This window comes from Chamaea fasciata, unplaced genomic scaffold (genome assembly GCF_029207755.1).
Source record: "Chamaea fasciata isolate MVZ Bird 193981 ecotype frontalis unplaced genomic scaffold, bChaFas1.0.hap1 SCAF_15, whole genome shotgun sequence".
Classification (NCBI taxonomy): Eukaryota; Metazoa; Chordata; class Aves; order Passeriformes; family Sylviidae; genus Chamaea; species Chamaea fasciata.
The window spans coordinates 8,080,182-8,105,523 of record NW_027094100.1 but is presented as its reverse complement, the minus strand read 5'-3'; the positions used below and the strand labels follow the sequence as shown (position 1 = coordinate 8,105,523).

The following is a 25,342-nucleotide window of genomic DNA, read 5'->3' as shown; positions in this document are numbered from 1 at the left end:
AGAGAGATGACAACACCCAATTAACCAGATAAGAGCACTAAACCTGCACTCAAATACAGGGTTTCTGTTCAGACTTTTGTTTGTTTCCCAGCTGCTGAAAATTAAGCCTCATAAAGCAGCTTTGCTTTTCTTACATACCTCTGTATGTATTTTCTTACACACCTCTCTTGGCCAAGCAAAGTAGTGCTCAGACCCTGTGTAAGACGCCCACAGATGCCCTGTCAGAATCCACTGCTTGCTTTAAACATAAATCAACAAGCGTGTCAACATTCTCCCAAAACCCATGGGTTTCAGACTACTAAACGGGTTCAAGTCTCATGCTTGTACCTGCATTAACTCAGCATGGCACTGAGTAGCACCAGGACTGGTAATAACAGCGTTGTCTTCCAGCAAAAGGAATGGTTGGAACCAAACTATTTCAAGTTGGAAAAGCCCATGAAACACAAATCCTGTGAAAGCAGCCCCTAAGCCTTACAGCTGAATTGCTACAGGAGTTTTAGAAAAGTAAAATCTTCCCCCCTCCTTTATGCTAACAGTTGCACATAATGAACCACACAAATGGGTCAAAACTCTTCAGTTTTAATCCGTTTCACATACCAACTTAAAACACAACAATTTTACTTTAAGAAAACCATAAAGTAGAGCTGCAGTGTGGGTGATAGTATGGATATTAGCAAAATTACTAAATATTAGAGCTAGTATAATCTCAGTCTCCAGATGGCCAATGGGCAGATGAAGTTTGTGGCATAAATCTTCTCATTTGCCAGTATAAATTCATCAAACATGAGTGAAGCTTATTAGCAAAACTTAGATGTTATCTCTCAAAGAACTCTAAGGCTCCAGAAGATTAAAAATATTTTCCTGCCATGACAAGTACAATGACCTCATAAATATTAGTAGACCCTTTGGCACTGGAAAATGCCATCTATTCCTGCTTCTGTGTAATATTACAGGACTGAGCAATAAGGAACACAAGGATGTCGCTGCTGAAGTTTACCCCTATAGAGAGCTAAGTAAAACTGCAGTTTGAAGTCATATTTTTGTGCTTCAGAAGTCCATGAAAAACATTTGAAGAGTGCATTTACCCTTTTGAAGGAGATTCAGCCCATTAGACTAAGATTTTTTTTTCTAAAATATAAATAGCTCAAGAACCGAAAGATGTATCTAGATAATAAATGAGTATTTTTCACATAGTATCAAACAGCCAGTTATACACCACTGATATTTGAACTGCTTTTGTCAGCAAGAAATTTATTTTAACTCCCTTTGAAAGAGCTATTTCCTAGAATAACACAGCAAAGCTCTCATGTCTAGTACTGCACATTTTGTTGACCAGTTGGTTACTCATTTATTGGTACGTGCACTTATCCCCCATTTATGTGAATGTTCCATTTGTTCCAAATGGCTGAGCTCAAAGCTGGTTGTAGCTGCTTGTGATGTTCCAGACAAAACCTTACTTTTTTCCCCCTCACAGGTCTGCAGCATTCCTGGATGTCCTTAAATAGAACTCAGAAATTACATTTCTAAATGACAATTCATCATCCCTCCTGCAGACTGTAACACTATTTCAAATTCCTACTGAAGCCTCACCAAATTCAAAGATGACTGCTTTTTTTTTTTTTTTTTGGAACCAGTTTCTTGAACTCTTCCATACTGAGCCTTGAAATTAGTTCTTGCAGTAGAAGAAAATCAGTGTGGCTTCTGCCACAGTACCCAAATTGTCCAGAGGATGCCACTTTTGAAATGTAAGGACTTGAGGCACCTTTGCTCAAGTCCTGCTTTTACAATTGAAACTCCAAGCTCAACGTTGGTGCCTGCTTAGAGGAGAGACTGGGATATTGGGTCCTAGAGGCAGCACTGGCCAAGCACTGCAAAGCGTCCTGGACAGACACTCCAGACTTGCCTTTCTCACCTGGGTTTGGAAAGGGTCCAACCCCCCCCAAAGAACCAAGGAAAGTGAGGCCAGTCCAGTTGATAATTGATTGCAGCTCAGAATTAATGCCTACAGTGACTGATAACAAGTGCCCAAATGAGGTTTGATCTGCCCAATCTGCAGACATTTAATGCTTGAAAAAGATGCTTAATCCTCAGGCTGGGTTTTTACATGATTCCCAAACTTCAGACTCATTCTCTCATGGCACTTCTTGTCTCTCCTTTGCACTGGTGCCAGAAGGGCCAACTTCGGGGTCCCATTTGAAGCTTCACCTGCCATTTTAGAAGTGATATTTTTCCCTTGAACATTATGGAGACTGAGATAGGTGAACATGGCTGAAGATAGAAGCATAAATTGACCTCTTTTAGCTGTTCACAATCAATAGGATGCATATATACAGATATTGAAGAATTAATTGTATTAAAATGTGGAAAATAATGTAAATATTTTGACTGACAGTATTTGGTACACTGGCTGAAGGTGCTGTGAGAAGAATATCTGAAATAAAGAGTTGCTTTAAATCAATCACTCAATGACTGTAGAGTTCATCTTTGCAGCACCCACTCGTTTGCCCTGGAGAGCCTGGTAGGGGCTCTGAGCCTCACTTCCATGGGGAGACATTTAACAAATCAGTGAGAATTGGCCTCCATCCTTCAGGAAAGGCATCAGTCCCTTCTCATTCCGACCACAGCTTGGACAGACAGATGGGTGAAAGCCTCACTGCCCTTACACATCCCCCTGGTCTCTCGGTTGTCTCATCTCAGCAGGGAGGGCTCCCCTCGTCAAGGTGCTGAGAAGGAGACATGATCAGGATCATTTGGTTTAAAAATGAGATGAGAATGGGTCAAGTGTGCTGTCAGTGGTGCTGAAGGATGACAGCAGTGTGCAGAAGTCAACTGCAGCCCTGGGCATGGGATCACCAAAGAAATCCATCCTCGAGCAATGCACAGGCTGAGGGCTGGAAACTGAGGGGACATGACGGATTTGCACAACTGCCTCGATAGAAAAAACATTTAATTTAAGAAAGATTAGATTGTCACAATTGCCCCTGACAAGTGTGCCTGTCTAGCAAGGCCTTGAGCCTGTATTTTGGGCTAGAACTGTGCTTTAGCCGAGACCTTAAAAATATTCACAATACAGGCTGTCACCAGCACTACGTTTCCTTGTCACTCTTTAAAGTGTGACTGATTTGCCAAGATCAAGCCTAAATTCATGATCAGCGGCAAGGGCACCCAACATGAATTATAAAACTGCCTTTCCTTCCTAGCCTCCTGGATATGCTAAGGAAAAGGCTTTCCCTGCGTTCATTGTTGCTTTTTACATCCACACATCCTCTGTGTAATGATGCAGGACTGCTTGGCTCATCCTACAGTCCCCGCCCTGCTCCACAGCAAAGATGATGCTCGGTAAAAAAGAAGCATTTGGCTATTAGATGTAAAACCTGTATTAAAAAATGTATTGATCTTAAGGCCAAGTGTCTTGTGCCCTGAGATGAAATGGAAATAGAGATTGGGGTAGAAGTGGACACAATTTTTTGACAATTTTTAACACTGAGGGAAGTGGCTGGGTGTTTGGTGCAGCTCTGAGGAGGCTGGGGCAGTGCCTGGGCAGACTCCATTTACAGATACAGAGCTCTGTTCAAAATAAGGAGAGAAAAGAAAACCCAAAACCAGGAGGACCAGCTCATTTGAGGGAGGAAGGAATAGGAAAGGACCTTTCCTTTCTCTTCACCTTCCCAAAATCATGCAAGCAGAGCTGAAACTAAAAGTCACTAAAGAGACGAACTTAAATCATGGATCCAGAAGAGCATGTGAAGTTGAAGGATTAGCTTTTTAAATTTCTAAAAGTGGCATCCTGGAGCTGCACAGAAGCAGGGAAATGATTGTTGATACTGAGGAAATCTTGGAGGCTTGGAGCATGTCAGACTTTGGGTGGCAACTGATTCTCCCCCAAACCCAGGATACAGCCCAAAGATAAAGTTGTAAAATAAGGGAGGCAGGGAACAATGAACAGAAAACCCCGGACAGTGCTCCCAGCTCCTACAGTGACAGATAATGTCTTGAGCATATTAACGAGGCAACAAATCTCACAGAGTGATCTGCCACCCTTAAAGCACAGTGTATGCTTAGTCTTGAAGATTTTTGCCTAAGGGAAGAAAATACTGGAGTTCCAGTGTCAGCTTACATCTCAGATTCTCTTCCAAAGGTAGCTGTAAGTGGGTCACTCAATTTACTGGTAGACTGTGAGATAAAATGCTGAAGTTGCAGAGTGTCTTCTCTGAAGAAGAATTAGATGGTGACACTTCAGATACTGATGAACTGGGTTTCACTAATCACATCACTGTGGAGACGACTGTGGGTAATGAAGAAAGCTCTCTTCTAAGTCACTTTACAGAACTTTATTAGCTTTCTAAGCTTCTGTGCTTCGAAAGTCACAAGACTTACTCCAAGCTTTCACATTCTGTGCTGTGGGCTCACTCACACAGATGACATGGAAAAGTTTATGATAGTACATCAAACGAAAAACACTAATTAAAAATGCTTCCCATTAAAGAAAATGGAAACAATGACAAAAACTAGATTTAGAGTTAACTTTTATATTAGTTAAAAGAAGAAGAAAAATCCCACAACTTTACAGAAACTGTCTACTAATAGAAAAGAAATGCACTAAGTTAAACTAATAGAAAACCAGGATGAATGAGATTTAAGGTTGGAATACCAGGATACTGTTGCTGACCATCATTTAAATACTGCGTGGCATCAGCCTGTGGGGTTGTTCCACACAGACATAAATGAAGAATTCTTCCCACATGACTTTTCTAACTAATACAATTACTACTCTTCAGTCACAGGTCAGCCTGGATGTTCCTCAAAACGACCTCCTACTATTTTGCAGTTGTGATTTAGGTCTGAAAACTAGTGGAATCAACAAACAGAAAGAGCTGAAATTTAGATAATAATGTCTAATTTATCACCCCAGTAGAAACATGATTCACACTCACCTGTAAATCTCAAGAGGTTTTCACCCTTCACTCCTGAATTACAGCTATTGCCTCATCTAATCCCCTGTATTATTCATACTTCATCATTGCAGTGATCTGACAAAGCTGACTAAAAACCTAACAAAGTTCCTATCAACTTATTTTTCACCATCAATGAGCAAATCTATGGCAAATACCCCTGGGATCACAGAATTACTTTCATAATGGTGCACTGGGCACTTTTGGAGCCTCAGTTTATGGCTCCAACCAACGGCCTTTGTGCCCCAAAAATCCTGACTGCCTTTCCTGCTGATTGCAGAGCGCTAATTGAATAATGGCAAGAGAACATCTCCTGCTACTATATTTTTTGATGCTGTGCTCTTAGCCACATGGAAGCTGTTTGCTGCAGATTATATTCAGGTATTTTTAATCCTAACCTCTTGTTGCAGCCACCAATTTATATATTATTCATTTTACCAATCTAAAATTTATCAAATATTTCATTGTATTTGACAGCAAAAGCTCTCTCTGTATATGACCACATGAGCTCACAACATTCTTGGTCCATAAACACCCCCTGAATTAATCTTTACCTGCCTTATTTCCTGTTTTCATTTCCCAAGGAACAGCTTCTTTTTATTTTTATAGACACTATATGGTCCAAAGAAACAGCTAAGTGAAAACATAACAGTTAACTGCCCTCAGCCTGCAGCCCATATCTTTTGGCATCACCAGGAACACTTAGAGCCGCAAGACTGGATTCAGTAGCTCCTACAAGTAAAATTACTGCTGAAAGGAAAGTACACAAACATCTCTGAAAACTGAAGTGTCCCCACCTGACCCCTAGTTAAGTACCAGCATCTACACAGCGGCTTTAGCAAAAGCACTGATATCCCATCAAAACCAAACAAAATGTGCACATCAAAACCCAAAAAGGTTGCTTGTGCCTTCCCTCGTGGATGGGTGCAGAGTCCCACTCCAGCTCTGATGCACAGATGGTGGGAATTACAGGGTCTGGCAAGAGTAACTGGCTAAAGTCTATTGGATCAGTCACACTGGCTGCTTCCAGCAGGACAAAACGTGGATGTGCCCTGCCTGAAGGTGTTAGGGCTGACACACACCTGGCCACCCCACATGATGCTGCCTTCTGCAGGGGCCCAAGTCTTCACTCTGTTTCCTGTTCACCCCATTTCATATCTGCCTGGTGACATGCTCTGCCTCCCAGTGCCATCACCTGGGAGAGCTGCCTCACAGAAGGCAAAATGTGTGTCAAAATGCAAGTCTGAGTGCCTGCAGGTGATGTCACTCTGTCTGGAAATATGGGAACAGCCCTCTCAGATAAGTGCTCAAACTAAATACAGCAGGATTTAGAACATGCTTTTAGATTTACGGAAAAGTGCACTCTTTAAATTACTGCTCTAGAATTTACTGGCTTAAAAAGAAAGACCTTAAGGCATCCCATCAAAGAGTTGTATAACTCAAAAGGGTTTTCCTTGCTCAGTGTTGCTTGTGCAAGATAGATTTAAGTAATAAAACATGCTTCTGGCACTAACCCTTCTATACAGGCTTTATGATGACAGATTTCAGATGTGAAAATAGAGGTCTCCATACAGGCTAGCATTCCTCTTCTATTCCCATACAGAAGCTTTGACTGGTCATTTTCTACTGTTAATTTATTTTTTTGAACTGAAAAACTTTTGATACCAACTTCAGCAGGAGTTGGTCATGATGTACATCAGATGGTCCCAGGTTTGGTGCCCAGCTCAAACCAGACCTTACCCCAGCCTAGTGAGGCACAGCAGCTGAAATAGACTTTCATTTCAGTCTCCCTGTAATTTAAATTGGCTACATCTGATCAGTAAATATCTTCAAACTTCAAACAGTTTGTTGCAGCACTCACCCCCTGGGTGGCAGATGCCTCTGACATATCTCTCTTGAGAATGTTAAACACAGAGACTTTAGAATTGGAATCTCTAGCAAGCAGCTTTTCATTGGTGTGAAAGGCAAGAGAGTCTTGAAAATATTTGAAATTCAGAAGTTAAGAGGAAAAAAGTCCATTAACAAGTTGAAGACTTTATCTATAGGAGGCTTTTAAAATTTTATCTAATCTAATTGGTATTTAATAAGACAGGTTTTTTCAAACAGTGCATCTACAGTCCCCGGTAAGAACCCCTGTGAATGAAATTAATTATTTTGCACTTTCTGCATATTTCAATTTTTCGTCTTTAGATATTCTGCTTGAAATGTGGAGATAGTCCTGGTGTTGCTTTTGCCTGGTAATGATGTCATTTCCACAGATAATTAATCCCATTGATTAATTGGATTTGTTACTTTTAAAGAGGCAGCTAAAAGAAGTAGTAACAATTCGGGCCAGTTTGATTTGTGAACTTCCATTTACAAGTCTATTAGAGTTAGGTCAAAATCAAAAAGTGGCCCATAAAACCCAAGAACTTGCTGTTGATTATGACCTGTGTCAAGAAGTCTTGAAAGTTACTTATGCACTGAATCTTACCCAAAAGGTGGAAGTACGGTACACATAACAAAACATGACTACGGGTTTGAGGATACCATTGGATTCAGAGGCTAAATAAATGATTATACACTTAATTCAAGGTTTAAAATATGCTGGGACACAAACAGTTTTAAATTTTTCTTTTAATATTCTATTTATTTCACTGGAGCGTCCTCTCACTCCCACGTGCTACTGTTGGCTATAAAAATATAAAAATCTCCTCCATCCCTGAATATCCTCTCACAGCAAAGCACTCGGCACCTGCACCTCCCCAAATTCATGGTGCTGAGCACTGCCCCAGCTTCCAAAGGGAGCTGCAATGTGAGGGGAGAGCATCCCACACTCCATAGGGAGCTGCTTCAAGGATGTAATTTTGTTTGGATGTGCTACTGGAAATCCAAATATGGGCTTCAAGTCTTCCAATCTGATCTCTACCTTAAGCTTGATGGAGAAAGAGAGAGCTACTCCAGCACATTTACAGCCAAACCAGGTTTTTGCAGACCTTGTTGCTGTGTCATTCTAAGCCAGGGAGGTGTGAGAAAGATGTGCTTTACCACATGTGGGAGAAGGGCAGCTACTGACTTATTAAAATCAGCCAGATTCCACCTCTCCAGTCAGTTGGGACTGACCTAACACTTCAGTTAGCCCAGGTATAATAGAGAAAAATAAACCCCAAAAATTCACCTAAAGCCAAATACTATACGGTGGCAGACAAGATGTATTACATGGTGTGATTACACGTCTGCACAAAAAGGAATTCTGCGTCTCAACACAAAATATCAAGACTGCAGGCCAATTTTCAAGAACCATGTGGTGCACAGCTGCAGACAGACATGTAAGAATAGGACAAAAATATTCCCCTGCTGATTGAGCCCCATCAACAGTTTCAGTTCACCCCCAAGAGCTCAGGCAGGGGTGGATATAATTTGCAGAATAGACAATCCAGCAGGGAGAATTTGTGTGGTGCTGCCATGTGCTGCCCCAGGACATGAGAACTGTTTGCACAGATCCTGCAGGGTTAACTCTGCCAGGCTGGGCAGAAACCCAGATTAGAGCTGCATCCTACGAAGGTTTCCTATCTTTTTTATCCTACACAGGAATTGGAAGAGACAGCTTGAATAACAGTGCCGTCTCCCCTCTGAAAGCCTCTGCTATTCTATTAATAATGTCTTACGTTTTAAAGCTCATTCTCATCATGCAAAGCAGATGAACACAGGGCTGTGGCTGCATCATTCACTGAAGGAAGCCGCCACCATCCCCATTCGGCTGCTGAACTTTCTAAAGGCTCCTTACTCTGCCTGTGCTACCTAAAGAAACTTTTCCTCAGAAGAAATTTTGGTCCTCTCTTTTCAGCATGTCACTCATTTTTAAAAAGTTGGGTTTTTTTACCTGACAGTGCAGGTTACCGTAACTCTTTTGATATATCTGCTCTATCCAGCTGCAGAAATTCATACTGAGATCTCACAAACAGCACTGCTGAAATCTAAACTCAGAAACTTCCATCTCTCCTTTATTTCCCTACCTTTTCATCAAGATCACCTGCAAGAAAAAGTGAGTACAGCCAGCTAGACCCAAAATGACCCACTTCACTTTCTTGTCTCAGTTTGAACAGGTAACAACAATGAAGGCATAATCTGCATTCATCAGAAAATACCTGCCACTCTCAAACATATACAACAAAACTTTTTCTCCAAGGAAAAATTATAAAAGTATATCTGCAGCAGAAACTCCTTATACTAGGATTACAATACAGCAGCATTAAAAAATACAAATTCTTCCTCCTTACATACTTATTTCTGCCTGTAACACATTGAAGTGGGTAAAATGAGAATATAGATCATTGAAGAACAATCCAAAGCATGTGGAAAAAAAATTAAGTATGACTACATGTATTTTAAATTTGCTTCTTTGCTCTCCTTTGTTGTGATAAAAATAACCTGGATGAAGGGAATGGAACTAGCTGAGCTCTCTGTTTCTGTTTTGTGTAGTATTACCTCTGGGAAGAAAACCCTCAGTGAGTCAAAAAATTCCACTTTTTATCTTCTAATTGCCAGTGACTGGGCATAGGCCCAGTTTGTTCAAGTTTTTCTGCAAACAGTGAAATGGAGTCTAATTTTTCTATGAATTCATGTTCCCTATGTCTTTCCCTTCCACTGTAAATTCTCAGCATTGTTTTTTCTCCTTCTCACAGATCCTCTCCTAAGACCATGAGTCTAAAATCACCTTCGACATCCTCTGCAATGCCCTCAGGTCCCCTTCACGGTCAGAACTCCCTCCAGCCATTTCCTTTTCTTGGAAGGAGTAAACACTTTAAAACAGAGTACATGGGGGTATAGGGAGGGGAGAATGGAGAAGAGGATTTGAACAGCCCTTGAAGGGAAAAGACAAAGCCCTCTAGAAATGGCCCAATCCTTACAGTACTACCGAAAGTCAGCCTGGATGACTCCACGCTCTGATGATTTGGATCACTCTGTCCCACCTCCACCACTTCACTTTAAAAAAACCCCAACAAACCAAACCAAACCAAACCAAACCAAACCAAACCAAATAAAATACAGCCCACCACCCCCATCCTCTAACCTCCCCAAACCCACTCCCTATCTCCTCAGGAAGAACTCTCAACATGCAAGTTATCCTTGGGCAGGTTCTCAGCTGATTTCCAGCCCAGGGTACAAATATTTTGAGGGCGAAGAGACATTTGTCTCTGAATTTTGTCTTCGATTCAGTGAAGGTTCAGAATACTGATTTTGATGAAAACTCTGGGAGCTCAGACTGACATTATGCTATAAAATGCTTTCACTGGAAAATATGTACATCATTCTACTTGTAACAACTATCACAATATCTCCTCAATATTATGTGTATAATATCAATGTGATCTCTTTCTAACACAACTGAACATATTTAATATGATAGAATTACTTTGTGCACAGCTATTTAATCCCACTTTAGTTGTGCACCTACACTGCCCAGATTTTTTTCAGCTATGAGAAATGTGTTCACTTAAGCACTTCATGCCACACTGACAAATCACTGAGTAATATCAACCCCAAGAAGTGTTTTCTAGTCCTGTTATACTACAGGGGCACATTTGAGCATGATGTAGAATATAAAGAAGATAATGATGAGATTTATGTGTGTAATGGAAACTATGTGCATTGCACCTCCCACACACTGTTTAAGAATTATGCCCCACAAAATCATTTAAAATAACTCATATTCTACACACTGTGAACATCTCATCTGAAAACTACTCCTCTGCCTGCTCTATTATACAGGGACAACAGGCAGCTCACAAAGAACAAGCCTTATGACTTCAGTGCCTTTGAGTTTCTAGTCTTTTCTTTCAAATACTAAAAATGCAAACCAGCCTGTATCATTCAAATAATCTAATTTTCCAAACCACCTACATTAACATACTGGCTGAAGCCAACCACAAATGCCTTAAGGGATCTACCCTCAGAAGCATAACCTGACAGGTCAAATTTTATTGTTTGCTCCATCCTTTATTACTGACACAGTAACTCAAAGTACACAAGTCACAGTCGACTCACTGCTGCTCCTTTCTCCCTGTGCTCCTGCCGTAGTTTTAATGTAGAAGCTTATTAACAAGGACATTGTTTTATGCCACTCAGTGCTGGCTCCTTCCACACATGTGAAAAGAAAAAAGCCCCAAGTGGTGCTTTTATTTTAACAAGATCTAATGCTCCCTCCTTCGGGGTAATGTGCCCAAGGAAGTCATTGCTGGTGATATGTTTAATTAACAAATACTTTTTTTTATAAATCTAAGAAAATGTTGTAATGAGAATTAAAAATACATCCACCCCCCCCCCCCAAAAAAAAAAAAAAATCAGCTACAAAATAACCAACTCTAGGAAAAACCATAAACTTTTGGACAACCTAGAGAACTGATGTTCTAAACAAGATGTTCATTTACTGTGTAAAATACAGCTGACAGGCCTACATCTTCCAGCCTAAAACAGGCACAGAACTGCATTTTTCAAGATGCTAATAAGATTCAGTCTTACTTAATTCAGTAAGACTTCAGCACATATATTTAAATACATTCCCTAGAAAAACATTGTTTTTCTGAGTTTTTTTGGAATAATGAGCAGCCAGCAGCAGGAGTGTTACATATTCAGACTTCTAATTATTGGCAGGACTTACCTGAGTGCCTAAATAAAAACATTGTCTTCAACACTGCAGAAGTTCGTAAACAGGAAGGGGAAAAATCAGTGACACCCTAAACATCATTTCATCCTTCTGAATAAAGCACATGAACCAAACTCCCCGCAAGAAACTGCGCTTCTTCAGCCTTAACCCTTGCTATGGAAAGAAAGTGAATGTGTCATTTCCCTCCCTTTAAAGAAGAAAAACCCTACAAAACACCAAAACCAAAATGAAACATAAATCTATATTAAAATTATTTTAGTATGCTAGAAATTGCCATAATAAAATCCAAAAATATTGTTGTTTGTGGACACCTTGGCCACGATATTTTAGACACGTATGACTCACCCCCACACACAACCTCCCAGTCCCTTCCTAGGTCTTTTTCTGGTGTTTTTGTAACAACTGACATGAAAATATGAGGAGCTGCATTATCAGGCAGCAGGTCTAATCAGGTCCTAGAGACAGTTAGTGGGTAAATATGAATCTAGTCTATTTAAGGAAGGTACATTTAAATGAATCCTACCAATGAAGTCTTGTCAATTGAAATGACCACAATAGAAAAAAGCATAAAACAGCCAAAAAACCCAGACTTCTTCTTTTAAAATTTATTTAAGGTTTACTGTGCTGTGTGAGCACTGGTGAAACTCAAGACAATCAGGCCAAAATCCTGCAGTACTAAAACATGAGCACGTTCAGTTGCTTTAGAGAGCCCATTTGGGAAAATGGGCTTGTGCAGAATTTAAGGGAGCTGGATATGAGAGAAGCAGCCTTGTGCTGAAGTTTCACCTCTCCCTGTCCCTCAGGGATGGGGGCTGTGGGTTGGAAACCTGAAGGTTGTTTTATTCTGCACAGGTTCTTATACTGCCTTCCCCAGCATGGTATTTATACATCACTGCTGCAGGCATATATTGAGAAGGATTTTTTTATTGAGTTAAGAGCAGTTTTTTCTCCATAGTCAAGCTACCAAAATAATATGAAGGAAGAATTACCACTTGCAGCAGCCCACCTAACAGAGATGTTTAATTGTAATCTCCTCCAGAATCTTTAGGCATGACTTGATAATTAAAACATTCAACACTGACAAGCCTTAATATGGCAAAATAACAGATTCAGGAATTAAAGAGAAAATATGGATTTAGAAACTGACACAGTATGTTAATCACAAAGAGCCCAGACTGTGCAAGGATAAATTGTTCTGGACTGAGAAACGTTAGAATATGGAAAAACAAACTAAAAATATCTTTTCCCTGCTAGGCAAGGTTAGGGAAAGGAGATAAACATCAGCATACCCCAATTAGACCAGCTTGCTTAACTCATAGTTGCTAAAACTTGGACACACAACTTTGGATAAATTTTGGGTCCTGTCAGGGCCTTTTTTGCTCACTGACCCCAGCACAAATTAAAGCAGTAAAAATTTTAAGTAACCTTCTCTTAAAAAAGATTACAGCAAGGAAAAACAAAACCAGGGTGTGATCCATTTTAATCTGTTCACAAGCATACCTCCAATGCAGAGGCAGAATGCCTCCTCTGTCCTGCCTTTATAAAGGAGCAGAGATCACCAGGCTTCAGCAGGACCAAAGAACTCCCATTTCCTTCCAAAACTGACCAGTAGTTTTAACAGAGGTTTAAGTAGCCAGTTTCCAACAAAAAGAATCAGTATCTTCTTTGTAAGAGGTTTATTTAAGGGACTAAAAAACCCCTTTTGTGTTGTTTTTCCTTTCTTGGTTCATTTTTTGTTGCCTTCCCCCCCGCCCCCTCAGTCCATGTTTGTAGAACTGTGTTCATGAAGACTCTTCCTCCAAAAACTAAGGGGATAGCAACAAGCAGTCTCTGAAAGAACATCTCGTCCTGGGCCACAGCAATTTCTCATTAATTCACAGAATCTCAAACCTGGCAATATGACAAAGCAGCCCTTTACTCTGTAGAAATTGCCCAGAGCTCTTCCCTTTCCCCCTCTATCTGTTGAGCCACTGCAGAAGCCTCTATTTTGGCTGTTCTCACAATTCATATTATGTCAGGTAAAAATCCTGGCAAACATGTATATATTCATGGGCTTTAGCTGGGGAGCTGTCACAGGAGCAGCAGCAGTGCACAGATGAGTGGTTATGCAGGGCTATTTTTTTCCCTGTTAGGATGTAAAATTGGTAGAGCATTGTTTGGGATTTTGAATTTACTATCTGACACCACTGAAAAGCAAAAGCTTCTTCACTTCAACACAGAACTAAATGGGATTTGAAAGGAAGCTCAGGAATTTGCAGAATTGAATGATTATGTGAGCAGAGTTCAAAAGTGGTATTTCCCAGCTCCCTCAAAATTTAACAAAGGTTACCCCAGTCAGGGGAAAGCACAGATCTTTGTCCTGGATTGTTAATTTGTGGCCAAGACACCCTTAAGAGGAATCACTGGAAAGACTGTAGGAGGCAGAAAGCCATTTTTAAATCATATTAATTGACCAAAAGAGAAATGCCATTCTTCAGGCATATGCAAAAATGCCCTTTACACTTAAGTATCTTAAGACACTGACATGGATTACAAGGTACAGAAGAACACAGATCTACTTTATTCCCAAATTTCTGCTCATTCCTAGATACCCTGCAGAGAAAAACACCATATGAACAACAGGATGTCTTTAGGATACACAGCACTTGATCAAAAAATATTGCTCACTTCATGCTTCAAGCCAAATAAACTGTGCAGCCCTGGATGCACAGCACAGAACTCTGCCTGTTCTGCCTTCTGAGAGACAAAATTTATAATTTAGGGGTTGATTATGCAATAACAGCTTCACACAGCTTTTGGATTACACAACTCAAGTCTCCCTGGCCCAGAGCAGAGGCTGAGGGAACATCTGCCTTGTGGGAATGCAGGAGCCAGATCTGCCAGAGTCAAAGGAGGGGAGGTACAGAAGTACTGAACATCAGGCCAGCTCTAGTTCTCTCACAGTCCTCTGGAGTTTCCCAGTGGTTATCTGGGAGAATAAAGTCAGTAGTGCTAAAAGCCTCGTGTCAGATGTATTGCTGCAGTTAGGAACCCCCTGTAACATAGGGAGTCAAGTAGTGACATAGGGATGGATATTGAAAATCTGCTGCTAGAATAAGAAAGAAGTTACAATGCTGCAAAATCTTTTTCCTGTAGAAATTTCATCCAGAATGGTCACATCCCATAAAATCTATTAATTTCCACAAAGAGATATACGAAAGAATAATTTATTCTTGTACCTCCCACCAACAATCTTTAAAATGTATCCAGGGAGCAGAAGCACAAGGATGACTTGATTTTCTTCCCCACGGAATTGTTTAATCATATCCTGTGATGTCTCACTTTCCTTTCCCCCACCTCCTCTCTTATTTCTGTAGTTTTCCCCTACAAAACCAGATCAAAGTTAAAAGTTAGCAAAGATTTTAACCTAACCCTTCATCTAACTGGGCACACAAGTAGTTTTAACACTTGCTGAGCCTTTGCCCAGTATCTTGTTTTCCATCAGGAGAAGCCAAGGGTTGGGCACTGGGGTTGTTTAGCCTGGAGAAAAGGAGGCTCAGAGGTGACCTGGTCACTCTCTACAACTCCCGGAAAGGTGGCTGTGCTCAGGTGGGGCTTGGTCTCTTTCTCCAGGCAGCAGCTGACAGAATGAAAGGACACAGTCTTAAGCTGCACCAAGGGAAATATAGGTTGGATATTAGGAAAAAGTTTTTCACTGAAAGTGAAAAAGTACTGGAATTGTCTGCCTGGAGAGGTGGTGGAGTCACCATCCCTGGATGTGATTAAAGAAAGACTGGATGTGGCACTCGGTGCCATGGTTTAGTTGAGGTGTTAGGGCATGGGTTGGACTCGATGATCGTGAAGATCTCTTCCAACCCAGTCATTCTGTGATTCTCAACAGTTAAGACACTTTAACAAGTATTTGCTAATTGTGCTTCTGCATACAGACCCCTCCTAATTAAATGCAGCAGCCTTCACATTGCACACATTTAACTAATAATGTCTCATTATTTTTGGTCGTTATTTTTTTTTCTTATGTTTCAAGATAGTTGGATTTTTTTTTCTTTTTCTTGTATGTCCCTTAATATCAAATTTATTACCTAATGTTATGACAATAGGACATGATTTTTACTTTTTCAAACAGAAAGAGACATGATCATGGACTTAATTAGTTCACAATGATTTAATTAAAATTTGCAGAACAACAATGTACCTAATTAGAAACATAATAATTACACCAATGTACCTTTCCATCTTTGAAGGACCATTAGTCATTGAGGTGGTATGTTTTGTAATTTAAGATCATCCTAATTTTCATTTTCTGACTAGTTAAGTACAGTCATCGTCATGTTCAGGTAATTGCTTTATTAACAAGCTTAATTAAAGTTCCTGTAAAACTGACATGTACAAAGTTATTCTTCTTAATGTGTTGTTCACAAAAACATTAACTAATTACATCGAGCTCTTTATGGGGCTTACGTACCTCATAAGCTTAATTCATTAGTACTTAAAGAGCTTTGAAAACTCTGTAATAACCTATGGAAGTGCTTTGTATTGTCACAATATTAAATAGAGAAGTTATACCCAGGAAACTTCTTTGTACAAAGTGATTATGTGAGAGATGGTATACATTTTAAAACATCTGCATTTCAAGCACTAACTGGAAAAAAAATCCTTGAAATCTTTGATAAACCTAAGCCCCTTAGAGTTCAAAGCTCACAGGAAAGGGCGATAACTTATGAAGTTTCCAGAAATACAAGCAATTAGTTCAAAAAACTAATTTTTCAGTTGCTGAAAACAGGGTACAGAGACTGAGTACATCCGGGCCACATCTGTGCTCAAATTTTGTCATGCAAAAGTGCTGAATTATTAGTGTGACTGAAGAATTCCATTGCTTAGAAGAATTAGTTTGTCATTTGGAAAACAAAACTAGAACAATAAAAACCCCACCACACGCTACAGCCTTATCAATTTTCAACAGGCTTATCAATTTTTACTTTAGCACTTGTGCAAGAAGATGAAATAATCCAGGTCAAGTTTTCAAGACTTCAGAAAGAGAACCAGAAAGTTTTAATGCCTAAAGGGTGGTGAGATTTTTTTAAGCAATACAACTCCCACACATGAAGCTAAATCAACTTTAGAGCCATCAAAGTTCTCATTACCTTGTGTCTCCTATAGTTTAGGTGACACTTAAATCATAGTAGCACAAGGTGTGGGCATGCCATTTTCATAATTTTTAGCATTTTACCATTTGTCTTTGAGTTGGAAATCAACACCACTCAGTATTTTGCAATGGAAGATTAAAAATACAAAAGATTCCTTTGACAAGCCCTCAATAAATCAGTTGTGGGGCTGAAGTGTTCCGTGTCTTGGTGGACATGCAAGGCTGAGTTAAACATCCTGAACTTCTGTCTACATCAACCAGTAAGCTCATAAATGGAGCTGTAGTTTGTTTTTTGTTATTTTTTCCCCCTGTAACTCTTCAATTATTGATTTGGTTGACTTTCCCTGATTTTGTGAAGAAATTCTTGCCTCTAGGTCTACAACATTTCCTGAGAAACAGCTGGAATTATTCCAGGATCAAATGGCTAAATGAGAGTCTGTGAGATGTATATTTAGTTCATGTGTATTTTCTTAATGTGAATTCCTGGGTGTTTATTGACACCCAAGTTTCATCTGCATTTGATCAGTCACTCACACTTCTGTTGTGTCTTTTCCTTTTCATTCATTTTTCTCCTCAGATAACAGTTCAAAGCACGGGAAGGGCCAGCCCTGGTACAAACATTGCTGCTGCAGGATGGCAGCCCCAGGTCATCACTGAAACCCTTTGATGCTCTCTGCCAGGCCAGGAGCTGGGAGCCCAAAGCCCATCTCCCACCTCAGCCCCTGCTGTGCCTGCAGGAGAGGCCAAACCCAATGTACAGCTTCAGGTGATTTTTTTTCCCCCCGAAACTGAGTGGCCTCTCTCCATTTTTCGTTTACAAGCTTAGCAAGAATCTGCCCCTTCGCCCAGCTTGTCACTGCAGGTTCCCAACGCAGCAGATGCAGAGCCAGGGACCAACAAACACAGCCCTGCACAAAGCAGTGCCCACGCTTGACTCCACCTCGTTGCATTTTCACAGTCAAAACTAGAACATCACGGCACTGCAGGGCCAGAAATAATGCTTGCCAACAGCACTGGCATGTAAAAGAAAATTACTGAGAAAACTTTGATTTTAGTGACTTGAAGGCAAGAAAAAGGGATCACATTGTCTGGTGAATTCTAATAGTGAGTTTGAGGGAAGCAGGATGTTCTTTTTGTAAAAGATACCAGACACCCATGATCATTCCTTATCATAGAAATATTATTTGTTAGGATACTAACATATACTATTTTATTTTAATTCTCTCCCTACAGTATTATTAGCCCATTTACCAAAATTCATCTTCTAAAAAAAGAAAAAAAAATGGATTTTGCTAGGACAGGAGCAATTGATAGTAAAACATACAATAAACAAAGATGAGACAGTTATTTCCGAATAAATCTTTAAAAAATTTCCTTTGAAAAAACCCCCAAAACCCAAACAGGCAGCTTCTGGGAGGTGTCTCTTTGACAGTCAAACATGTCAGCACCAGGAAATGTTTCATGTCTTCATTGTAGCTGTCAGGATTATATCATAATCACAATGGCTTGGTGAATTTATAACATTGGCAGCATGTCTGATGAAAACCAGTTAGATCTTATGGCGAGAAAGGGAGAAGGCCAAAAGCCCATTTGGAGCTGACAGAGATGCAGTAAGATGCACAGAAATGAGTTAATAGCATGACAGAACATGAAATGAAATCTATTAACTACAGAACATCTTATGGACTCACGGGTTCAGACAGAAAAAGTTGTTTTTAAAATGAGCCCATCTTAACTATGAAAACCAAAGCTAAATTACTGCAATGCACACTCCTAGAGAGTATTAAAGAGTAACTTGTTTAACAGGCAACATGTGGCCATTTTTCCTGCAGTCTGTGTGCACAGATGAGAGTTTCTGCTCTGATTTGCTCCTTCTGGCCATGCAAATCCTTCAGCCAGAACAGGAGAGAAGCTGAAATTACCAAGGCATGGCAGCATTTTAATATTTGTGTCCATTAATAAGTGGAGAATTCAAGATGCCCAGCTGAGAAAATAATGTAGCTGTTACAACGGAGAATTTTTTTGCCCGATAGCTTTATTTTCCTGCTTTTTTATTTATTTATTTTTTTTTTGGTGAAGGCTATTTTTGGATTTTAAATGGTAGTTTTACTGGCTGTCAAACATTCCTTTGCATGCATGAAGATGAGAGAACCTTAAGGGTATTCTCCAAAACAATCTTTCCAGTGCCTGAAGTGCTGTTTTTGGGACATGTATCCAAGGCATGGAAGGCTTTATTTGCTAATGGGAGATCTGGAATGCTGAATGGCTGTGAAGACATTTTCTTTTATTGAGTCAAGCCCTAAGGTGATCGTATTTTCAGTATAACAATGAGTCAATTTATCCCCACTGGGTTATGGGAGTTTTTTTATGGTACCATATATGCTGCATCTGGCACACAAGCCTATTAAAACCACAGGCTAAATGAATTGTAATATGTTACCCATGCAGACTAGGAAAAAAAAAGAGACAATTAAAAATAAATCCATCACTGAAGAATGATTCTGCTAAGTTTCATGATTTGGAGACCAAATTAAAAAACAAACAAACAAAAAACAAAAACAACCCCACCAAAAAAACCCAAAAAACCCAAAAAACAAACCACCAAAAAAACTACCCCCGCAAATCCTCTTTTCTAAACAAGACAATCTCACCAAATAACTTTTTTTTTTTTTTTCAGTTGCATCATCAATATTAGAAATGTTCTACTTCATTAAGAGAACAGGCTGTTTGGAGAAATGTGAAACAGGAAAGTTATTTGTGACTTGTGATTGGGATTTGGCATTCTGATTTCCTGTTTATCAAATAGAGAAAAGCCTATGATGTTGTTTTACACCACAACGACACAGACTCCAAACTTCAGAAGGCTGAAAATGACTCCTTTACTTTTGGGATGTGTCTCCCTTTAATACTGTTCTACACAGACCAATTTGATTGGTGAAACAAAGACAAACCTCTTCACTCACATTGGTCAGACCAGAGGGACATTAAGAAGTCCCTTCTAGGAAAAGGAATGAAAACATAGGTACAGTTTAGAAAAACATTTCTGTTTACTGAAAATTCCCAGGGAAAAGAATTTCAGAAAACCAAAATATCTCAGGCACGAAACCAGGGCTACAAGCCGACATTTATCAGCACCTTTCACGTGGAAAAAAATATTCATAGATAAATGAAGAGTGTAACTGAATACTGCCTAATAACAAGAGGTATTTGATCTCTCCCCACATCCCAGCTGAGCCCTGGGATGCTGCTGGAGCCGAGGCCCCAGGCAGAGCTCACCTTGCTGGTGTAGGTGTGTCCATCGGAGCCGCAGACAGCGCTGGGATGTGCCCCGGGGCACGGCTTGCACTTGGCTATGTTGGCTGCTCCAGCCCAGTGCTTCTGGGGCAAGCTACCTTTCTTCTGTCGAAGGCTGCAAAATAAACACACGCTGTGGTTTTTGAAAAGTTTGTATAAAACAGAAGAATTACAGCTTCTCTGAATAAAGCTGGATTTTCAGCGCAGCGCTAATTTAGAATCATTTCGGTTGGAAAAGACCTTTAAGATCATTGAGTCCAACCATTAACCCAGCACTGCCAAGTCTACTAAAGCATAATTTAAAGCAAGTAAATTAAATACAGCTCTTAACAATGCTTTTATAATATGTCACATTACGGTCAGGCAATCTAAAAAGTCATAAATTGGTAGGCAGCCCTAGATTTACAACTCTTGGTGGTTTCATTTAGATTTATAACTACAAATGATTTCACTTCAGAATACAGCATTTCTTGAGCTACACAGCATTTCAGGTGATGCAGGCAACATTACACCAGGTTGTATATAGAGACATTTTCACTAGGCCTTCTCAGAGCTGCCAAACTATTGCTAAGGTAGCAATGATTTTAGAACAAAATCCTTGGAAAAACATTGCCATTTATACCGTGCTTATAACAATGTAAAGAATCACTAAACACTTTTGTCACTGCAGGGGCAGGTGCCCTTTTGACACACCAGCTACTGAACGATCAGCTGAGGTTCTCAGATCAATCACAGCCCCCCAGGTATGCCACAAAATCACAGAGAACACCTCCAAATCCACCAATGTGTGCCCCTGGGGAGTGACTGCGGTTGTGTTCAAGTCATAGAATACTCAATTATTGCATTAAAAATGTCTATGAAGAAAGACATCTGTTCCAAAAACTTATTGCAAAATGTGCCATTGATTCTGACTAACGGCTAATTTTCCTGCCATAATGAACTACTTGACTGATAGGACATTAAGTAATTATCACCACCCTAATGCTGTAAGCTGATTAAAAGTTTGCTTTAGAAACCCCAATCCAGTATTACAATGCAGATTCATTTTGATCGTGTGTACTTGTCTTTCACTTGAAAGCATTTACAAGGGAAGGCAAAGCACCACAGCAGAGACTGGTAAGAAAAATAACTGCCATCTGTTCTTGTACCACAGGAAAAAAAAGATATAACAGTTCAGCAAGAAATGCATTTCAATGTGCTGCTGAGTGACTTTATCACAGTTTTAGAAAAATATATACAGATATTTTTTAAAGCAATTTCTCTACTGCTTGCAATTTGCTACACAATACCAACTCTGATGTAATGACACATTCAGCTGCTAAATAATATAAATTCTATTCTTTCATCTCAGTCCCAGTTTTCCTCAAGTTTAACCTTTGCCAGGGATGAACAGTACTATTAAGAAGATCGAGTCCATAGAAGGAATCCAATCATAATATAATAAACTATGAAAATAGAAGCCAAGTATTTAAGACTAAATTCCCTTGTTATTTTGAAGAAGTCTTCTTAATGCAGAGAGCAGCACTCCCTGTTTTAGATGCATTCTGCCTCACCAAGGTAGGATTATACCAGGTGCTAAATGCTGTGGATGGGTGGTTACTTGGCTCTGAACCCCCTAAAGCAGCTCTGTGGATCTGATCTCTTATGCTGAGGCTGTACAAACTGTTTATTTAAGTTTTCCACAGCAGCTGATTTCTCTTCAGCCCCCAGCCATGCTTTCTTATCAAAATGTAATGATTATCTTATTTTCTTGAGCTCTTTGGATTACAGGCATGACTTTTGTTTTTTTTTCAGCTTGACAGGAAAATTTCCTCATTTCCTTTACTTAAAGCCCTACACTTTTGGAAAAACACAAACTCAGAGTCAAAATTATGTTTGAATGTTGTACTGTAGATACTGATGAGTAGAGGAATATGAAAGACGAATATGAAAGGAGACTGCAGAAAGTCATAGCATAAAGCAGACTTTTCACTGATTTTAATTTCCACCATCTCAAAAGATAGATCCTTTGCTATACATAAAATTGTTAAGAAGAACATTTTAGGATTAGTTCTAGAAAAACAGCCAAGAAATGCTAAACTTGAAGTGTGTGATTTAGTGCCATCATCATGAAAGCCATTAGCCACGAAGTGTGGAGGATGGAGGGGAGTGAGTGAACTAACGAGCACCTCATCAAAATTAAATATATTGCAGTTCTTAGCTAGACTGATGCCTAAAAAAATCACAGGATCTGAGTGGCAAGTATAAAACACATTGTACAGCGTTTGTGAACCACACTACATCAGGTGTTCTGCACCATAACATTGAAAGAAAAGTCCACTCAGGACAGGGCTGCTTGTCCATCTCCGCACAGCCTTATACCCCCTTGCTCTTAATTTATTTAATCCTTCTTTGGTCCCTTCAAGATTCATATTGCAAAGCCAGTTCCTATTGGAAAATTCTTCTGGAGCTGATGATGTTTTCCCCTCACCCATCATCACTTAAAAAAAATAAAAGAAAAAAGTAATTAAATTAAATGTTTCAAGCCATTCCAGCAGCTCATCGAGGCTGGTGGCCTTTTCCATCACTTTACTGAGAGTATAAAGAACATGCAGAGCCTTAGGCCTGAGCTCTCTTCTCAGAGCAGCTGCCTGGAAGACAACACCGAGCCTGGTGTGTCCCCTCATCTGGGGACCCCGACAGTTTCATCTGAGACAACACTTTGCTGTGTTTCACCTGCAGACAATAAAGGAACTATTTACTCTTTCTAACCCCCACATTCATCTTCAGTATCTTCTTTTGATAATAAAAGGAAGTTTATTGTCTGAAAGAGTGATGCTTAATAACAAGAATTTAGGGTGGAGTAGATCTCCAAGCATTTCATTAATTTGAAACAAACCAAAACAATTTTAGTAGCATGTCATATAATGTGTAATGAGGCAGGGAATGCTGCAAGCGATCTGCAGCTCCCTCATTCCTGCAGGTGCATAGAACTGGTAGCACAATAGACATTTTTGTTGCAAGAAACAGTCTGGCTTTCCAAAATTAATATATTCTTTTCAAGCTGCATGGTTTTCCAAAATGAAACTGCACCATGCCACTGTATTTGAAGCAAATCAAAAGTAATTTTTGTCTGCTTGGCCAAGTGAGCAACAGCTGAAAGTTTTAACTGGATACCCAGGTTTCACACCCTCAACCAAAACCATAGCTGAGCTCCTATCTTGTAAAAGGAACATCTATTTTCCTCAAACAAATGTATTTTTCTGCAGTCATGTTTTGAGAGGCTGGACAGGACTTTTGGAAGCTTTTCAATCCTGTAACTCCTAACAGCACATCAAACATACAAACAAATTAAAACCTAGACAAGAACATTGGCTGCCATAAGCCAGCAAATCCCCTCTCAATGGAAGTGCCCATTCACATACTCCGGGAATGCTCTGCTCTGCTAATCATCTTGGTTTGGAATGATTGTGTCAGGAGCAAGCCAGGCCAAAGCAAATTAGGCCTTTTTTTCTTTTTTCTTTTTTTTTTTTCTTTTCTTTTCTTTTCTGACAACCAAATTTAATCCTGCTTTAAGACTCAGAGTTGAAAGGATCTACTACTATTTTCATTATTCCAGAAGCTGGATGAATGTTTTGGTCAAGTATTAAGACTTATAGGAAAACCCTGCCTGCTTTTGCTTTATAGACAGGTGAATCAATGTACCAAAAGGTAGAAGAATTAAGGAGTTGGTAAGTTTTACAGAATTCAGCCTCTTGGTATTTTAATCCATCAAGAAATCTCAGTGGTTTAAAGCATTCACAGTTCACACAGGGAGAATGCACAGCGACTCAAGTTCACGACACTTCACACAGACACACTGCTCAGCACACACTGCAGCATCCCAGGGAGCTGACATCTGCTTGGCTTGCACAGGGGCAGGGACAGTGCCTGAGGCTTTGCAGATGCCACCAGGCAGATGCCAGCACAGTTTGTGGCAGCTCGGGCAGCCAGAGCCACGACACCTGCACGTCAGCACTCGGCTTCCAACCTCAATGCCTTAGCCACGCAGAAAGGACCTCAGAAGCTCCAGGAAAAGTGGCTCCACTCAAGATATTATGGCTTCCAGGTGTGTTTTGGGGAGCCACAAGCTCAGCCCCAGCTGGGTGCAGCTGGCAGCCCCAAGGATGGGAATCACCCAGCTGGGTCCGAGCCTGTCTGGGAGCATCAGCTCTGGGCACTGAGAGCCTGCTGGGGAGTTTGAACTGTGCCTTTGATTCAGCAAAAGTTTGTCAAACAAAACATCTTAAATTGACTCAGATTAAAGAAAAAAAAAAAAACAAAACCAGCAACCAAACCCCAAAATGAAAAGCCTTAATTCCTGACCAACCCTTGACTGGACGACCCAGGCTGAGCTATTTAGGGAATCTCTGTATCTGTCTGATAACAGTTTTCTTAGGAAGAGTACAGAGGAGCATATATGGGAATAACCTCTGGCAAAGCCAGGGGTCAAAGTAAAGGTACTTGCACAAAAAAAGATGTTTTGTTTCTTTATATTTACAGCTTGATTTATTTTCATTTAATTTTATATTTGATGGATGTTCAGACTTTTCATTACAAAAAAAAAAAGTACAGTATCAAGAATATGTTAATCTGCTTCAAGACCAGTTATTCCTAAATGCACCTACAGTAAAGTAGCAGATGAAGCATTGATGCGTTTAATGCAATCACAAATCAGGTTCCTTTGGCAGGCTGTTGTTTTGAAAGTCCTGACAAACTTTTAGGATGAAGCAGACAGCAAATAGAAGTTTCTCCTTAGGACTTTAGAATGTATTCGGTAATTTTATTGGACAAGAAAAAGACATTTTACCCAAAGAAGATTTTGTTAGGTGAGTTTTCAAAGGTCTGCTGCAAATAACAGCAGAAAGTTTCTCAAAAACCCCAACAAATCAGTTACACAATGTCTTCTGACAGAAAGTATCAGGTAAACAAATAGTGAGATTGGTACTGTCTCTTCTTGTTCTTTAACGTGCTGTTTCAGTGATGTTACACAACCATAGAATTTGGTTCAATTCATGTTGTAAATTACTTACACCTATCGTGTTTTCTGAGCTTAAAATAATACAACTACTTACTTCAGGTCCTATTTGAACAGCATTGAGCTCGTTAGGATTTTTTTTTTTTAAATAGAACAGGCCTTATGTACAAAATACTGACTTGACAAAACCAAGTTATTTCATGGAGATAAACTGGTGCCACTGAACCTTTACTGACATTGCCCCTCCTAACTGGGCTGATGGCAGCAAAGGCTGTCTCTTCCCAACAGTCTCTTCCAGAAACTTCTCCCAT

At 39.9% G+C, this 25,342-nt stretch overlaps 1 protein-coding gene across 1 annotated transcript in view; it reads right to left on the bottom strand.

The window, feature by feature from the left end:
• Nucleotides 1-25,342, bottom strand: part of SPOCK1 (SPARC (osteonectin), cwcv and kazal like domains proteoglycan 1) — a 271,592-nt gene that overhangs the window by 71,173 nt on the left and 175,077 nt on the right. Inside the window, exon 5 of the mRNA XM_066197356.1 lies at nt 20,018-20,150. Within this exon, the coding sequence (XP_066053453.1) occupies nt 20,018-20,150 (133 nt within the window). The remainder of the gene's footprint in view (nt 1-20,017; nt 20,151-25,342) is intronic.